This window comes from Strongylocentrotus purpuratus, unplaced genomic scaffold (genome assembly GCF_000002235.5).
Source record: "Strongylocentrotus purpuratus isolate Spur 01 unplaced genomic scaffold, Spur_5.0 spur5_scaffold_18, whole genome shotgun sequence".
Lineage (NCBI taxonomy): Eukaryota > Metazoa > Echinodermata > Echinoidea > Camarodonta > Strongylocentrotidae > Strongylocentrotus > Strongylocentrotus purpuratus.
In genome coordinates, this window is record NW_022145603.1 from 29,167,006 (window position 1) to 29,187,112 (window position 20,107).

General features: G+C 36.8%; 2 protein-coding genes across 4 annotated transcripts in view; one reads left to right on the plus strand and one right to left on the minus strand.

Moving 5' to 3' along the window:
- LOC100889439 (doublecortin domain-containing protein 1) overlaps positions 1 to 6,248 on the minus strand; it is a 35,368-nt gene extending 29,120 nt beyond the window's left edge. Inside the window, exons 1-5 of the mRNA XM_030989683.1 lie at positions 6,130 to 6,248; positions 3,042 to 3,198; positions 2,214 to 2,498; positions 1,008 to 1,170; positions 439 to 601 (exon numbers count right to left, since the gene is read on the minus strand). Of these exons, the coding sequence (XP_030845543.1) occupies positions 439 to 601; positions 1,008 to 1,170; positions 2,214 to 2,498; positions 3,042 to 3,193 (763 nt within the window). The 5' untranslated portion in view covers positions 3,194 to 3,198; positions 6,130 to 6,248. The remainder of the gene's footprint in view (positions 1 to 438; positions 602 to 1,007; positions 1,171 to 2,213; positions 2,499 to 3,041; positions 3,199 to 6,129) is intronic.
- A 14-nt stretch (positions 6,249 to 6,262) lies between these two features.
- Positions 6,263 to 20,107, plus strand: part of LOC592896 (myotubularin-related protein 9) — a 28,005-nt gene continuing 14,160 nt past the window's right edge. Inside the window, exons 1-3 of one of the 3 annotated variants that reach the window (XM_030989688.1) lie at positions 6,263 to 6,319; positions 17,806 to 17,963; positions 19,441 to 19,600. In XM_030989688.1, the coding sequence (XP_030845548.1) occupies positions 17,817 to 17,963; positions 19,441 to 19,600 (307 nt within the window). In that variant the 5' untranslated portion in view covers positions 6,263 to 6,319; positions 17,806 to 17,816. Of the gene's footprint in view, positions 6,320 to 13,794; positions 13,910 to 16,358; positions 16,750 to 17,805; positions 17,964 to 19,440; positions 19,601 to 20,107 lie in introns of those variants that run through there. The other 2 variants (XM_030989685.1, XM_030989686.1) reach the window with 2 other exon arrangements.

The window sequence follows — 20,107 nt, forward strand, 5'->3', positions numbered from 1 at the left end:
TGGGTATCTCCTCCGCACTCTTCACCTCCTCATCACCACCACCCACCACCACCACCACCACCACCACCACCACCACCACCACCACCACCACCACCACCACCACCACCACCACCACCACCACCACCACCACCACCACCACCACCACCACCACCACCACCACCACCACCACCACCACCACCACCACCACCACCACCACCACCACCACCACCACCACCACCACCACCACCACCACCACCACCACCATCATCACCATCACCATCACCACATACCTAGAACAGTTGTGAAAGGGTTCTTGAAGGGTTCTCCTCTTGAGATGTAGACCTCCCCATCCCTGGGTATCTCCTCCGCACTCTTCACCTCCTCATCACCACCACCATCATCACCACCAACACCACCACCACCACCACCACCACCACCACCATCATCATCATTACATACCTAGGACAGGTGTGAAAGGGTTCTTGAAGGGTTCCCCTCCTGAGATGTACACCTCCCCATCCCTGGGTATCTCCTCCGCACTCTTCACCTCCGTCCCGTCTTCAAGGAAGATCCTCCGTGCCGCAAACTCAAAGTCCAGCTTCAGGGTGCAATACTCCAGGAACTATCACAAAGAAGTAGTAAAAATAATAATAATAGCTCACATTTATAATGTGCCTAATACATGTACTTTGTTTCTAGGCGCAGCACATATATTATTACCCCATAAGATTCAGGCTTACCCACAACACAATGTCTGCACATTTTCCACTCCCTGGGCCGCATTCTAATATAGACTTTCACTTCTTTTAATAAATCTTTCCTGGATTGGATTTTACTTCACTTTAAATCGATAAACATGAAATATCAGTAGACAATTTTATTATACAATGCAAATAATTCAATACGGCACAATCTAGCATGCAACAATGTTGATTATCATCCTTTAGCTATAACCATGAAACCGCATGTAATTCCATTTTGTTTAATTTCACAAGTAAGTTACCAAATTCACAGAAAGTGTGACTCACAATTTTCATGGTAGGAGCTGTTATCTTGACACTCTTCTCTCTGCTCCCATTCCTGTAGCACATGGTTCTGATCACATGAGGCTGTAACCTGTTCTGAAATTTGCCCTTTGAACTCTGCGAGTACGTTGAGACTGACGATGCTGCAGATCGTCCACTCCATGGTCTGTAGAAAGAAAAAAAAGAGTAATTTGTCACTACGACACAAACTAAAACACTTTGTACTATTTCAACTCACCCTCTTTGACACTTAGTCACCCTAGCAGACTGGTTTAAAAGACAAACTGACAAGTCACCTGTTACAATTGAAAATGTTTAGATTCTGTTTGCTCTTTTTGTAATTCATTTTTTTAAAACCATGAGAACATAGATTTTGTTTTCTTGTAGGGGGGGGGGGGGGGGTGGGGAAAGGGTGGTCAAAGAAACATTGAATGGTTACCACCATATTGGAAATATTCAGCTAAATACTGATTCAAAGAGGTGGAGATGGAAGTGCAATTACTTGTGGCCATCGAGAATGCTGAATAATAGTAAAATATTCCTGCTTTAAATAGTTCAGGGATGGCTATAAACCTGACTGATGACAAGATCAAGAATCATGTACCTGTATGTGCTTGGATGGCACCATCTTTGGTAGACAAAGCACGGAAACCCAATCGATCTATAATCTAATGTTTTTTATACTAACACTGGACATGTCTTTTTTAAACATTTGAATTAATTCCTAAATATACACATAACTTGATTTTTTTTCGATTAAAAAAAAAATATATATTGATCATTCATAATCACATTTTTACAAACAGTCATTGGAGTAATACAGTTAAAACTAAATACTAACAATAACAAACAAAAAACAAACAAAAACACATCATACCATACAATGTAAAGCTAATGTTATAATTGCACCGCGGGGGGCTCGAGGAAACAGGCTCCTGAAATTCCAGCATAAACAACCCGATAACACACACAAAAAAAAACGACCAGCGGGTGACCACATGAATAAAAACCGCTCTCTCTGAATACCCTGTGGCACATTCTTTGAGCAAGAGATGGCAACGAATAGTCAGAAACTGTTATGAATCTACATCAAAACTTCAAAGTTCAAACAAGGATAAAAAAGATCCAATGTACATTCTATAAACATACAATTTGTGTTATGTACATTACATTCAACATAAGAAAAAGATTAAACATCGAGTTACGTACCTTGACTTATAAACGGGGGCGCTAGCTGGCCTGTGTTTTCCCTTCTTCTTCTCCTCTCCTTCCTCCTCACCGACCCCATTCTGCTTGGGCGCATCCACCACAAACCTGGTATTGATGCGCTTTCGTTCCCTCTCTGAACGAGAAGACGTCTGGGCGGCCGAGAAGGGGCGTCGACCAGACTGCGGGCGTGGCCGTCCCCTTGTGTCACCCGAGGCGGTACCGATGAGTTCTGTGTGGGCCAGGCGCTGGAGGTACGGGGAAGGGTTCTTGGGAGATCTAACCAACCTATTGGATAAGAAAAGATTAGAAGTTTATGTATGAAAAAAATATATACAATGTACAGTGTGCTGTACATGTTTAGGGAATTGGTCACCTACAATAAAGGAAATAGAAAGTGGCACCAGAATTAGTGAGCCTCAAATTTTTGGTGGGACAAATTATCTCACAAGGTAAATTATAGATAATTGTTCAAATATTGTACAATCTCCATAGAAAGCCTATATATACAAAGTGGCCCTTCAATGCTACATTTATTTCTACTGAAAGTATTTGTAACTGGTCAATATTCTTCTCCATTTTGTTGTCAGTAAATGTTTTAAATGCAAGAAAAGATTACTTTTATAAAGGCTCAATATAGCTGTCAGGGCGTAAATATTCATAAATACACGCCAAAAAAAACTAAAACAACAACAACAGCACCATTTCCCTCAGATTACATCAGCATTAATCCAAGATTTGTGAAATATCTTTCTGCTCATTAAGCAACAGATTAATGCTGGAGACTAGGTGGTATTTTGGATGGAAGGTGGAAAATATCTAGAGAATCACCTCTTCCTTTGGCCCGCCGATCTCTCCTTCTTCAAGCCCTCCAGATACTGGGCGACCAGCAGATCTTCATAGCTGATAGCGTCCATCCCTGCAGGGGTAGAGTGCCTGGCTGAACCCGGTGGTGAGCGCTTACCAACATGCACCGGTGGCATCAGAACTGAAAAAATAGAAAAGTATTATCATGATGGAAACGTTTATAGACAAGATAAGATTATTTGTCTTTCTTTCAAGTGTCACAAAGAGCATACATATCATTAGATCATTACACATTTACAAAGAGAAACAAATTATGGCAATGATGAAAACAAAGTGAAATAAAAGGACGCGGAGACCCTGGTAAACGCAGAGTTTTAGGGTCTCCTCTGGACCAAATAATTGGTTGGTACATAAATAAGCAACAAGATAAACATGATGGGAGTATATATTTGTACCTAAAATATATAAGAAACAAGAAGTGTACACAAAAATTGGGAGAGTGGACTAGACAAGACAGGAGAAAAGAGATAGAATATGAGAAATAAACAAAACATATTGCTCTCAACCTTAGCCCAATAGGTCCTTCCTGCTTTTAGAAATAAAGCACACACTATGTGTACTTTCATTCAATTCAATTCAATAATGGTTTTATTAAAAAACAATGCCTCGCAGCCAAAATGCTGAATTGTGCATGTTTACATGTACATGAGCTTCATTACATAACATTATATTTCATTTGTTACAATCATTCATTCAAACAGTATTGGTAACATTTAACAGTATTCATGTGTAGCATTTAAAATCAATCACTATATATTATTTACATTCTTAAAATCTATTAAACTTCACAATAGTAATAACAATAATTGATCAAAAGCAATACAATACATAACATACAAATAAGTAAAAATCTAATACTGAAATTATTGCAACTGTGTCTTTAACAATTCATATTCATTGAAAATTAAAAGTCATCAAAATGTTGCTCTATGTTGCCTGTTCATCAACGGTAAGTACATAATTATAAATTGATGTCTCTGTAAAAAGATAAACATATTCCAGAGTGGGTTGTAAAACATGGTTTCCTACGTTAAAACTAAATCATAGTTGGGTACGTATTAAAACATTAGATAATGATAAACATATTTATCAAATATTGTTAATATATACATTGTGTAAAAATATATTTCAATTATTCATTATTTTAGAAGATATATAAGGTATGGTATTGCACTCTTTCTAAATCTGTTAGTTTTGCACTTGTACTGGGTGTACTTTGTTGTTCTCCTCAAGCAGTAGCGACTTTCCTGTTTTTTAACTAGCCAATTCAATGAAAAGGGATTTTCTTCCAGATTATGAGCAAACGTAAGACATAATTGTTTTCTTCTTTCCTCAAGAGTCACTAAGTTACACGTTTCTAATGCAACATTGTATGAAGTATAACTACTACCCAGAATGATTCTACATGCTCTCTTTTGAATTGATTCAAGTGCATATATGTGCTGTTTTGTAAGAGCAGGAGCAGAGCTAACACTACGGTATGGAAGTAAGGTGTATGATCACGCACCCAATGTTGTGTCCTAAAATCCTTCCCACAGAGATTGCACGCACCCCTACGCAGTCTACATGTATGTGCATTGCGCGATCATGCAAAATTGGTCAAAGTTTTTATGAACATATCGAGATTCAATACCGGTACTCTATTTGTTGTGATCCTAAAGGTGATACTCAATAAATGAGGTGTCATATGAAAGGGCAGATTAATCTCCATATTTCCAAAGGGGTGTCATCTCGAAAGTATCCTGGTCAAAACAGCAATTTAAATGTTGTTAGCATCCTAGCTCAGAAATTTGCCACTTTTTAGAAATGACGCCCCGATCGATTAGTCCCAGTCGGAAGGAATCGATATATGCGCTCGTTTTTTGCTAGCCCCAACGGATCACAAGTTATTACAGTTTGAAAATGCTGTTCCCCCCAATTTTCGGATCAGATAAGTAGGGAGGCACGAGCACAGCTCAGCCCAAACCCATGGCGGCGGCGCGTAGAATCTGCACATGAATATGCAATACGAACTGCGTGTGACCCATGGGTGTGTTTGTGTATTGGTTGCGATCGCACTCAAGTAGCGCATGCAGCTAACCAACATGCATAAGCTTGCATATTTCGCAATGCCGTTGTTTTGCTAAATTAAGCAAAACAAAATAACTCTGCGTGTTTGTCTTTTTCGTTGATTCTGGCAAAAATTGGATGAATATTGAGGGGCTGTGTCTTTTGATAAAAACGTCGGTGAGTCTTGAAATTTGAAATTTATTATTTTGATTAAATATTTTTTTCAATTATCCAACCATAATGGTGAAAAACGATACAAAAGTGAAAATTGAAAAAGTTCAGACACCCTTATGATGGAAGTGTGATCATATTTTGGGTGCTGATCGATGTTCTTTCTTCTTCTTCAACATTCAAGTGAACCCATTGACATTGCAAATCTGATTGCACAATCACAGACTCACACTCACAAACCATTGCAAACAGGCTGACCAACTGACTCTGTCGTCTTTAGTTTGACTTCACTTCCAACAAACTTTTTCACTGATTCAGCTCAGTTCAATCGCACTCACATCACAGTCTATGAAGTCATGTACACTTCTTCAGTGGTGAGCTGAGCTGGAGCGGTCACTGGAGCTGAGCCTGAGCCCTGGCTGAGGACAACATTTCAAAATTCAATACAAAATACAATTCACAGTAGCCTAGACCTACACACAACCAGGGGGAGTCATAGTACGTCATGCAGCAAGTACCTTCTCAAGGCAACTCCCAGTCTCTCTGAGTTTGACTAGACTAGGTCTAGACCTATATACTTGAGCATTGGACCTTGGGCTTGCGGTTTGCTTCGATAAGCCTCCGATCGCGCTCCCTAGAGTTAGGAGCATGAGCATTGACATCACCACTCGGGCTCGGTGGGGCTCAGGACAGGGCCACCGGCCATCCACCAACCAAACAGCTAACGAAAACGAAAAATAACCCACTCAGTTCAGACTTTTTTACACATAATTAAACCATTTTCACAGCAATTTACCTATCAAATATAAATGTAAATGTTATTCACACTTACCGATTTGTCAGGATTCTTCTTCAGTTGTAAAATAACGGTTAATTTTCCATAAACATAGACGTCAAGGAGATAAAGTTACCAACCGATCGCAGGTATTCGCTGTGGATTGTCATGGTGACGTCAGGTTAATGGGCAGCGAACGTTTTCTTCACTCTGAGACCGTAGAGGGCAGTAAACAACTGAAGAAAGGGGTAAGTATTTTGTGAAGAAAATTGCTAAATAATGATATTTTTAAGTTTACATTTATTTCTCTGCTTATCATATCTTCTATTTAATGGTACATTTCATGAGATGTTTCATCAATGGTGCAATTTATTATAGTTATTTGCATGGAACAGACCACATACGTAGCACGAAAAGGTCAATATTTGTTACTACAGTCCCATATAATATAGATCTAGTTCTGTGTGTGCGTGTGGAATATGTCTTTAAGACTTTAGGGGTGGGGCAGACAGGTGAGTTCTAAGTGTGTGCGTTTTTGTCTGTGGGTATGTTGGTGATTACTCCCAAAAGTCAATAAGAATTAAGATACTCTAAGTCTATGTCTCTCTGCATATTATTTAAGACCTGCCATGCTCCTAGGCTAAGTAAGAATTTTTACTAAGATAAGCAATGAATGAGGATCATCCGCATAATTGAGGATCGATCGTCTTCGTATTAAACACGTCCGCAAAAATAAGGAATGCCCGCCTTTCCGATACGCGCGTTGGCGATGTGAAAAGCAGATTCTGCGAAGATTTTCTTGATGTATTTTACATTGACTTTGTACAGAGACTTTCACGTTATGAGCGATAAATCCTTGGGAAGACGGACAACCCATAAAAGTTGACGATGAGTTGGGGTTATTTTTTTAAGCGGAATCTCTTTTTCGCATCGCCATCTCGCGGTTCAAGAACCCAAAACCCACAGAGCGCTGATGAAAAGAACGTCTGCGAAAATGAGGACGATCCTTATTTATTAGGACGCAATTTGTCCGCGTTTACGAGCATCCTCGTTTATGCGGACGATCATCATTCTCGGCCCAGTGCCCCTACTGTTTACTTTTGGAAACCACTCATTCGTCAGCACGCACATGCTCGCGTCTTTCGGATGGCGACGTTAAAGGTAGCTCGGTCCCCAGACGTAAATTTGGGGGATCCACAAACTACAAGCACTGCAAGACCCACAAGATCCACAAACTACAAGCACTGCTTTTTAGTGGATCCCCCCCCCCCCCCCATTTCCTCAGAAATTAAGAAATTCTTGTAATGATTTTATTATGTGAAAAATTTATTTGTATAGTTTCTTGAAAAAATGAATTATATATGAAATCAAATGTAATATCTTTGTTTACCTTTCTGTTGGAAATGAAATAAATATGAATATGAATAATATGAATAAATATGAATAAATAAATGATTTTTAAAAAATTAACCAATTCCACACACACACATTGTGTGGAGTCTATGCTGTGGGGTGGGAAAAAGGAGACCAATTTGTTTGCCGCAATGAAGCGCCACTGTCCGGAGCCAATGGGGGTTTCGTATATAACGATAATGCCATATAGAAAATGATTTACTTACAGCCATGTACAGTATATGACATGAGGTCAAGAAGTACATGTACATATGTACATGTAAGTTAGACTTTTTATATTTTTTTAAAAATTTACAGTTTCTAGCTTGTCTAGATCTAGTATAGTGCTGTTGATCTTAGATTATTTTCATTCCGTATTCAAACCATGAAGTAGATCTGTAAACTAAAGTAGTCTTTAGTTCTACTCTTTTTTGTAAATCCTAAAAAACAATTATGAGTTGCCATGGCAGTTTCATTTTCAATTTCCCTATTTTTCCAAATAAACATATTAAAGATAAACTTTAGTACTGGTAATACGATTGCATTGTGAAAGAAAAGGTGTGGAAAGGATCAGAATCAGTTGATCATGTAGCATGTACAGGTATTGGTGGGCACTGCAAGGTTCTGGAGTCATCAAAATCATAATAAATTTGACCGAGTCTTGGTAAAGTAACAAGCACTGTACACAGAAAGCAATATATGGGACAACACACATGGTGTCGGGGCTAGTACTACCTTGATTTCCTTGTCTTTCTATGCTCATTACTCAGCCAATATACATTTTCTTCCAAAATTGTATGGCACATGTCATTTATTTGTAATCTTGAACATTCAGTGTAAGTTTCGTTTGATTTTTCTGTGAGAATTAATTTTCTTTTTTTTTACCAGAACTGGAGTTTATCTTTAAAGTGACTTGGTAACATCGTTAGAGGTTGATGGAAAATCTGCTTAATTTTTGTTTGAAATGTACTAACCCTCTAACTTGCAAACAGTCCTGAAAAAATTCTCAAACCACAAAGATATTTATTGTTGTCTTTGAAGGCGTCACTGTGCAAGACTCTCTAACAAAAATTCCCCCAACCATTTTTGAACTTTCCCAACAGTTTTTTCCATGATAAAAAGACAAGAGACAGGCTTTTAAAAATCCTTCAACACTTAAATGTCTGGAATGGTTTATAGAGCCATTTCATTGCTTTGTGACAATTTACATTCACCTAAATGTAATTAAATTGTAATAATATAGTTGGGAGAATAAGGAATCGATCAGTTCAGTGTTTCCCAATTTTATCATTAAAGGCCAAGTCCACTCCAAAAATAACTTACTTATAACAGAAGGATAAAAATCAGACAAACCAATCAAAAAAAAGTTTAAGCAAAATCGGATAACTAGTAAGAAAGTTATAATATTTTAATGACAAGAACAACTCTGAAAATCACAAGATAAATTTGCAACTCACTCATGAGACTGTGACGTCATTGCCTAAGTATCCACTAATTATTGTCATTATATTGATAATGTAAATTTCCCAATTTCCCCCTAAGAATCTTATTTCCTCACACCAGCATCCAAGTTATATTGATAGTACTATTTTTCGTGTGGATGCACTATTTTTTTTAGTTAAATCATGAAAAACATTAATTTCGATAAACTATATAAGATTCAATAATTATGAATACAATATTCAGAAAATAGTATCAAATCTTCAAAGTTCATTAAAGATTTTGTGAAACGTCATGCACGCAATATGATACAAATCATATTACTTGGGCAAAGGCATGGGGAAATTAAGTTTTGGGGGATAAAAATGGAAATTAATGGATAAAAATGTATAAAGCAATTGATAAAAAAGAAGACCTTACTTGGGTTACAGTTATTAAGTTAATCTTTCTCTTGTCCCGGCATCCATGTGACTCTTTTCCATATGTACTCTTGTTATGTATTGAATGATTTTCTTTGTTTTTGCTGAATAAATAATAAAAATAATAATAAATAGTGAGGCAGTGATGTCACAAACTGATAACCAAAATGACAATTTGTGTAGTGATTTCCGTTGTTCCATACTTTTTCATACTTTTTCAAAAATTCATAACTTTCTTATTAGTTATCCAATGTTACTCAATGATTTTCACAATTTATTTTGAGCAAGTGTTGGATACTGAACGTCAGTACATGTATCTTTACTTGGTATATATCTCATAATATTTCTTTCAGGTGTTTAATAAAGGGCTCATTTAGTTTGCATTCAACAAATGCATGATTTATATACTCTTTTATTTTACATTTTGGGCATACATCATCATTTCATTAGACATTCCCCATTTGACAAGATTGTTAGTTTTTACTGGCAAAAGATTATACAGCAATTTCAAGTTAAACTCTCACAATTTGTTTTCTCTAATGTGCGCAAGATTATGCTTGAATACCGTAGACCAATCAATATCTGCATTAGAAGAAATATACATACATGCATGTGTAATTATGAGGATAATTAGACTTGATCTATAGGGATAGGGTTTGAGCTTTCTGATCATTCACATGAGAGAGAGGACCATCTGTGACCTGTGGCATGTGTACATAAGAGAAAGAACAATGATTTAATAAAGCTGTGTAAACACAACCCAATGCTTATCAAGCTACTGTAGTCGCATGGTGTTCAGACTAGCTATATTTTGTGTTCACACCCGAAAGTACATATAGCTTGGTGCATTCATTGAATGTGAACAATCAAGCTACATGTAATATGCTACTCTAGTCTGATTGTGTTTAGACTATACAAAATGCAGCGATCCACTCTTTATTTTTAAATCAATTGTGCTCACACTTGCAAGTAGGATGATTTTTCTTGTAGAATGGGTAAACACAAGCTGATGCCACGATAGTCACTAGTGACTAGTCAGGTTGTGTTTGAAATAGAGTTATCCATTCTTTACAAAACTTGATTTGTTTTTACTTCAAAGTTCAAAGGAACGTTTCAGCATGTAACCACAAGACGCTGTATTGTCTTATTCAGAGAAGTGTGTTCATGGTTTTAAAAAGACGTTACTATTGATCCAAATTTAAAATATTCAAAAGATTCAGACAATGACCTTCTGCTTCTAGTTGATTGTTTGGCCTTAGATTATAGTTCTCTTTTGTTATTAGCTTTGTTTTATCTCATTTAGGTCATTTTGAATATATATTTTTAACTCAAGAATTAATCCTTGTATCTGAATTAGACATTTTCTACATTTTAAAGAAGAATTTGCAGAATATACATTTTTTTACAATAGATTTAACTTTATCTGTGTTGTTCTACCGTAGTTAACAGGCATGAAACCTTGTTAGTGTTTTTCAGTGTCTGCAATGCAAGACTATGCTGACTACACAGACTACTGTACACCATTGGCTCTGAAATTAAGCTGCTCCTGACACAACCAGAGATTACTTACAGAGCTAGGCTCTGCTGAAGACTTGAGGTACAGTGTTAAATTAGAGTCTGTGCCTGCAGAGGAACCTGGGCTTACCTGTTTACGTTCATGTATGTCTGTAATGAATGTTAATTGTCAGACGCATGAAGATCTACAGTACTACTCAGAAGAAGATGTTGATATTGATTTCACCTTCTTATTGATTCTGACTCATACTGTCCTATCTTGATATAATTTGACCTTCTAGAGTGACATGGTATTGGTTTTGTTCATTGATTGTTGTCACAGTTCTTTTACCTTTGCTTATTATTGGCTTCTCATTGTCTGTTTTCATTGATTAGTTTCCTCATTTGTGACTTTAAAGAGATTTGTTCATGGATTGAAGACAGAAGCCGTTACCCAGTGGCCCGATTGCTTGTCCTCATACATACACTTTATGATATCAGTGGCGCTGCATGAGCCAACCGATTGAGGGGGCACTTTAACAATGGGGGGGGGGGCACCGGTAATACTCTGAAAATTTACCCGGCTACTGATTAGGAGGATTGTGCCAATTTAAGGGTGGTCCAGGCTTCTTCTTTCTCATCTTTTCCGCTTCCTTCTTTCCCTTTTCTTTTTTCTCATTTTTCTTTCTTGTTATTTTTTACATTACTGGAAGCGGGGGTGGGGGAAGTCCCCATGCTGCGCCTGTGCTGTGCAATCCGCCCTATACCGTACACTCTAATAAACAACGTCTCCTGTTCATCCAAGCGTGAACACAAACCACACACAAATGATACCAAATTATTTGGGATAAAAACACTCTTTCAATTTTATAAGATGTATGATAGTTTATAGTTCATAGATGATTTTTGAAATAATTAGCAATTTTCTAGGTGTAAACTTTTTTTCGACTCACACTGTACATACATGTACATTGTAGCTACTGCTTGATTTGATTGCAATAGGAATCCCTAATTGCACAAATCTGTTCATTCTGAATGTCTGGCTGACATACACAAGTGCAGTTGTTGATTAAGGGGCACAGACGGCTCATGCCCCCCTCCCCTCTCGCTTTAAAGCCCAATTGCAATACCCTACCTACATAACAAGAAGTGCCCCTTTAATTGTGTTCTGCTTTCCCCCTTTCATTTTTTAACCCCCCCCCCCTAAATGATATTAAGGGAAGTGATCTGCCACTGCACACGTCCATGTAGATGCTATTCCCTTCGCGTGAACAAATAAGAAACAAAATCATTTGATATATCCCTGATTTACAATGGTAGAGCTGCTTTCATTGTTGGAGTTGTCGTCTTGTAACTGGGAGGTCCCGGGTTCAATACCAATTTGATGCACTAGTGCCCTTTGGTAAAGCATTAATCCTCATAACCAAGTCCCTTGGAGAGGACCTAAAGCCATTGGTCTCCTGGTTGCTTAATACTTACAAGCATAGTGCATACACATTCTTTCTTAGCAGTCATCTAAAACAAACAAACAAACAAATATTCATATGTATCTACATCTTCATAAGATACAAAACATTGAAATACATTTATGATGATGATGCAGGAACAAAAATACACGGGGCTCGGACAAATTAGCCCTCAAAATACCCAAAAGAGCCCCCCCCCCCCCAAAAAAAAAAAAATTAGCATAGAGTTCAATGCAAAACAAATTAAAGAGTGTTATTTTCATGCACTCTACATGTCACCTCAGCTGTGAGCTGTCTAAACATACATGTACATGTAGTCTTGCTATAGACATCATCTATGACACCCCAGAACCCAGCTGTCTGAAAAGATGGTCCCTTATATTGTAGTTATTACATCATCTCAATCATGCATGATCTCAATCACCTCAAATGAGCCGTCTGAACAAAATGTCCCTCAGCACCTTTAATGATCATCACCTACATTATCCCATGTGTGAGCTGTGTAAACCCAATATGTTAACCATCACCTTCATCACCCCCGGATTGCACTGTCTGAACACACATTCCCTTGTAAGATAATCGCCACCTACACCATGCACCTCATAAATTATGTACCTTATATCTTAAAGGGGTCCGGTAACTTTGTCTCAGATTCTGAAACAAAATCCTGGATTTAGCTCATGCGGCAATGATAATTATAAACCTTTATGTCAGTCAGGAACCCCATGACTTTTACATGCCGATCACCTGTCTGATTATCAAGATATTTATGATTGGAATTACAAATTTTGAAAACCGTTTGCCAAACGGTTTTCATAACATCACAGTCTATTGGGGAAAATGAGTATGGTAAAACCAGTCACTCAAAGATTTTAAATTTTTGAGGCACTTCTTATCATTTTGAAGCACGATTTTTTAAGGGCTTCAACATTACACCATATCACAGACACTGATAACACGTACATGTAGGGCCGGGCATTTCAGATTTAACATTGTTAAACGATGCCTTTAAAGGTAATATAAGTTTTGGGAAAGTTTGAAATTGGATGGATAGGGATACTTTACAATTTTGATATATTTGGATGCCACTGTGGATGTATTATAAGCACTAGAAAATTTAGCCCCTAAAACACTTTTGCTTTCGAGAAAAATTTAATATAAAAATTTACAGATAATTTTGATAAATTTTCAAATAGCGCCTACGGCTGTACAATGGTAGCTGCGTTCATTTGTTCATTTGAACAAAATTCATAAACCCATACAAAAACTTTGTATACCTTTAATCATCACCTGTATCACCCATTTGTAAGCTGTCTATAAACACACCTTCCCTTGTATGTTAATCATCACCTACATCACCCCATATGTAAGCTGTCTGAACACAATATGTTAATTATCACCTTCAACACCTCATGTGTTAGCTGTCTAAACAGACTGTCCTCGGGAGGGTTTGCTAGCGGCTGTGCACACATTAGCATCAGCCCACCTCCTGTCTGAGATATAGACCAGCAGTTATGAGGGAGGTAAAGGGTTTCTTGCTACATCTACGAATCGCTGACCATGTTTAGATGCGGTCAAAATTATGGGATGTTTGTGCAATATGGTCAGAGATGGACAGTGAGAAAGGTCAGTTGAATAATTAAAATATTCTTGCAAGATTTCATCTTATTGTGTTTTTTTCATTCTTTCATTACTACTTGAAGAGAACTCTCATGGCAATGGATTTAATTTCATTATTCCTCTCTGCTTCATCTTGCCATACTTGTGGGATGTTTGCATCTGTTGATTTTGCAGGATTACATGATCATCTCTCTTGGGTCATTTTTGTCTTGTTTCTTTTTCCTGCTTGAAGTGAGCTCTTGTTATAGCCAATTGATATTTTGTATCTCGATTTTATACACTCTTTGTCCTCCCATATTGTTCAACATTAATGTCTCGCTTGTGTCTACAGGGCAAACACATGTTTAATAGATGTGTGTGTTTTTATTGTGAATTATTAATTAATTTGATCATAACCTTTAGAGTTTACTGAATTATGGATTAATTGGCTGACTCACACAGAGGCATGATAACATTCAACATGTGTGCATGTTTACACACTGTTCATGATGCATGGACTTTCTGTCTGGAATATCTGGCATTGTTGATTGATTACCGGCCTATATATCCATACTGTGTAAATGTCCTGTAGGCATAACTACATGGCTCGTTAAAAGAGCCATTAGCATTCATCATTTTCAAAACATATCTTACTGTACATACGTGTACAGTGTACATGGCTTAGAGGTGTCTTGGTCTAGCTAGTGGATACGTCACCCGATTTGTGGATCACATACATCGTCCCTATTTTCACGAAGTGACGGTAGTGAATGGAAATCGCATACAATTTTCGTGCGTATTTTCCTCACTACCGTCACTTCATGAAAACAGGAACGACATGTGCATATATGCATACATGTACTTGTAGATCATTTGTATATTTTACAAAAGGATGTAGTAATGTAATGGTTAGTAAGTAAGTAGTATTGGTTTACTGGCAAAATAAATGAAATAGCGGCCAATTGGTCGATTTGCAGAATTTTGTACATAGTAAAGATAGGAAGAGCACAGAAAATTATAATGTTAATATATTCACTGAACAGTAATGATAGTACCTCATAACAAAGGCTTAATAATAACATTGAATAAATTAATGCATGTACCTGTAGGTTCAGATAAAGTGAATTGCATAATCTGTGGCAAATACATATAAGGGACGATTAATATGATAATGGAATTACATTGTTCTTCAGACATATTCATGACATAATCATAATCATAACTATTGAAAGTACAGTCTAAAAACCCTTCATTTGTAATGCAGCTTCTATGTGTACTAGAGAAGAGGGTTAATTAGCAATTAACATCCAACATTGTTGATTTTTTTTTTTTGGTATCAATACTCTGTGTATTTTCTAAATGTACTTCACTGAAATCTAGCCTTCACAAATACCTCTGTAGGCATTATGTGGCAAATTTAAAGTAATTATAAAATAATCTTAATGAGACCTTATCATATTCAACTGCTAATGAAACAGGGTCAAACTCAAAGACAAATGATTAAAACAAATTAAAACAAATTAAATTAAGATAATTCACCCCCCCCCCCCCTCCAAAAAAAAAGAAGAAGAAAGAGAGATTGCAAGAATAAAGAGAATTAGAGTGTACATACATACATGTACAGTATATGCCTTAATTCAATACAGCGAATACAGTTTTAACAAACAAGCAACTATATATACTGTCTTATTCATATTTTGTGAAAGATAATAACTTCAACTAAACCTGACATTTCAAATTCAGAAATCTATGATTCTGAAATGTATAAAAATGAACCTTGCTGTTTGTTTTTTTTAAGTTCAGGATAATTTTATTCAATGTAGGAAGTACATAATCTACTGTATGTGCTGCCTTTTGAAACCATTAACACAATAGCACCCACTTGAAATGTTATAACGAGACTACTTGTACTTGTCCAATTGATATGTATGAAATCCACCTTTGCTTCATGCATGTATACAAGAATATAGAGATGTTCATTTCGAGGGTTTATTGACACAAAGAAGTAACTCCATATTTTGCCAAAATGAGTATTTGATATCAAAATGTTCAGAAAAATGTGGGCTTTCCAGGAAACACAAATACTTAACTCCACCCAATACCCCATTGAGGCCAATGGCTACTGAAACATATAGACTTAACTCCTTAAGGCCCAAGTGCTCAGTGACACATACACCACTTTTTCTCAAAATGGAGTTACGTCTTTGCGTCATGCACTGAACCCTCGACTTGTACTTGTCCAATTGATATGTAAGAAATTCACCTTTGCTTCATACATATGTATACAAGAATCTAGAGATGTTCATTTGTAGTATACCTTACCTTGTATAGATCATGTTTCCATTCATGTGTGGGTGTTAGTCATCCATCCGAGGTAACAATGATCCCCCCCCCCCCTCCCTCATCCATTTCACCCCTGTCTGTCTGCCCCCAGGAAACGAGAAATTAACCAACCTTTCTAGTCGCAGATCCTCACTAGGAAACACCAGTAGACACTCACTGCGTTCATGCACGCAGCCCCTGAAAGTCTTTGTTTTAAACATTCATACGCGCAACTCCTGGCACTTGTTGTTTTAAGCGTACAGCGGTCTTCTTTCAGTTTTGAAGAGCTTGTTTTCAAAGGTGCCATATTTTTCTTGGATTTGAAATTAATGTCTTTGTTGATGAATCCTCTGCCAAGTGTGGGGGCACTGTAGAATTGCTGCCTAGTTCTTCCTGTTTCTAATCTAAAGGCTGTTTGATTCATATTGGACAAGTTAGTCTGGGAAGATCTGCAGATTGGAACTGCTTTTACTTGTCTGAAGAATATTGAATGAACTTCGAAGAGCATTTTAAAACTTAATTTATGACAATGGAGCCTTCATTTAGTGAGTATCTGTGGTTATTATGACTTGCGTTGTTTACATGTTGTTGAAGTACATTTAGATACAGTGCATGTAAGGTTTCTCAGTGAATGCATTAAGCATAACTTGCCGCTGTGCACTATGTTATTGAATTTCACTTCAGAAAGAGGTCGTATTTATACAGCACGATGCTTATTTTATTCATCTGCCATCTTTAGAAACACATTGTTAAACACATTGTTGTTCTCTCAAGGGTTACATGTACATGTTGTAAGAGCTAAAGTTGAATCATGATTGCTGTTACAAGAGGTTCGAAGAAAATCATTTCAAGACTGTACTCTTACCCAAATACGATGAATTTTGTGTTAAAAATCATTTTACATGATTTTTTAAGGTTGATTATCAGACTGATTATGTAACCAAATATTTTGCAGGCTAAGTTGATTCATATATTTTACCTATAAGTACATACATGTATTAAAACTGTTAAACAGGTTTTCCCAAAATTTTCTGAAGTGTTAATTGCACAAACAATGTGTATGGTAAAGATTACACTAATTTTCAGTTACTCTCACAATTTATGTCTATATGTACATGTGTATCTCTCTATTCTCCCCCTTCTCACTCTATCTATCTTTCTTTCTCTCCCTTTCTTTAACTCTCTCATTATCTCACTCTATGGAACTATTTTCTTCCTCTCTTTTCCAATGTTTTTCTTCTTTTTTTTTCTCTCTCTCTTTCTCTCTCCCCTTTTCTCTTTCTCTCCCCTCTCCCTTTCCTTCTCTTGTTCTCTCTCCCCTTCTCTCTTTCTCTCCCCCTCTCTCTGTCTCTCTCCCCTTCTCTCTCAGTCTCTCTCCCCCTCTCTCTCTCTCCTCTCTCTCTCTCTCTCTCTCCCTCTCTTTCTTCCCCTCTCTCCCCCTTCTCTCTTTCTCTCACCTCCCCTTCTCTCTTTCTCTCCCCTCCCTCTCTCTTTCTCCCTCTTGCATGTTTTCAAAAACAAGTCAACTACCGTACACACATTTTTGTATAGGTTACTGAATCAACATGTATTTCATATCTATATTTGCCTTTTTCCTTCAGAGTTTCACACCATGGAGTTTGTAGACTTCATCCGCATCCCCAAGGTAGATGACGTTGTCCTTCATCGTCATGGTTACCAACCAGTCTCGGGTACACTCTGTCTCACGGGTCATCACATGATACTCTCATCTCGGCAAACCAACTCAGAAGAATTATGGGTAAATTATTATTAGTGTACTACTTTTTTGGGGTTGAAATGTCAAAATATTATATGCATGCACTATGAACCTGCTGAATGATTCCATTGTGACATACAGCACAAACTTTATGCCATATGTTTACATAATAATAATGATAATAATAAATTACATTTATAAAGCGCTTAATACAATATTTCTAAGCACTTAACTAAAGAAGGTACTGTACAATGTAAAGTAAACATACAGCAATAATGATACATAATTTTAATAATAACAATTACAGATAATTAGCAACCTACTTTAAACAAAACTTTCCTTGAACGACTCTATGAATGGGGAATGACGGATACTAATTACATGTGACTAAGTTTTGTTTATAATTAGTCAAAAGGAAAAAATATTTTAAATTTTTGCACTGCAGTGACAGATTCACTGACTAATCATCATGGTTATACAAAAAAATGTATTCATGTGCAAACTTCTTCATACCTGTTATGTTGTCTGCACATTTGTAATAGAACAACTTACAATATTTATACTTGTATGCATTTTTTTTGTTCATCATCTGTGCAGTAAAGCCCTCAAATAATCCTTGTAGTTTGTATTGCCTGTTTTCTCATTTTCTATACTAGAGATGTATGGTACTTAACAAGATGAGGTTTCTATTGAAGAGGATTTCTCTTTAGTTCTTTTAATTTATGATTTATTCTCTCTCTCTCTCTCTCTCTCTCTCTCTCTCCCTCTCTCTCTCTATGTATATATATATATATATATACCTCTCTCTTTTTCCCTCTCTCTTCTCCCTCTCTCTCTCTTGCTCTCCTTCTCTTTATCTCTTTTTTTCTCTCTCTCTCTCTTTCTCTTTCTCTCTCTTTCTCTCTCTCTCTCTCTCTCTCTTTCCATTAAGTTGTATATATTATATATCATATCTTCTCTTTTGTCCTTTGTTATTTATTCTATTAATTAAATTTTGCAAGAAAATGAGAACCAATAGCTTTTATCAGACTTTACTCTGACTTCCATCACACTGTATCATTTAATTTTGTTGTTGTTGCTGTATTGAGAATATAATGAAGACAGCGTTGTCTTCTCTTTTAACTCTTTCATGTGTTTGGTTGACTAATGTAACAAACACTGCACTGCTCTGTTTCACTTTTAGCACACAAACACAATGAACTTTGTTACTCTGACAGTCAGGGGTTTTGACCCTTGTCAAAATTAGTCTAAAATTAGTTGTAAAATAGTGAAAGTTCAGCATAGAAAATATTTTAATACTATTTTCATCTCTGAATATATTTTTCATTATTTCCATAAGAAAGTTTTAAAAAAAAGAAGTCTAGTTTTCTATGAAATATGATAAAAATATAAAGAAATAGCTAGATGATATATTTTTGCATGTGACAAACGACCAGGGAAGCGTTCTGAATGAAAACGAAAATTTACAGTACATGCAAATCATTGTGTTTAAATCCTGTGCATATTTTATCAATTGCAGCTCCAACACAACAATGTAGACAGCTTAGAGAAGAAGTTTGTGGGGAGCACCGGTCAGCTGACGGTCAAGTGCAAGGACTTTCGTATCATCAGACTGGACATCCATGGAATGGATGAATGTATTAAGGTCGCTGAGACCATTGAGTCTCTCTCTAGCTTAGGTGAGTGTTTCCTCCTTTAGTATCAGTAATAATAAATTTGTTGCCATTATGCATGTACATGTAGTTCCTTCAATTTAGTCAAATTCAAAGGGGCGTTCCATGAAACAATTAGTCGGGCGTTTTCACCGACTAATATCATTTTCACCGACAATTCTATTGTCACCGACTATTTTCCAGGCCTCTGATTGGTCAAATGTAGTCAGTGCTGACTAAAGTGTCGGTGAAAATGATATTAGTCGGTGAAGACCACCGACTTATTGTTTCATGAAACGCCCCCCCCCCCAATCTACCTGTAAAAATAGATCTTCCTTTGGTAATATAATAAGGTAGTTACATATTTCCTTTTCCCGCTTAATACTACGTTTCTAAGCATATTCCATTGTAATTATTATAACCTCGGTCATTGGATTCGATTTCTCGTCCGCACAAACATAAATAGTGCACATACTCCACTCCTTGGGGACTATTCTGGCCAAGCATGATTTTACTAGCATAACATCTGGGTAG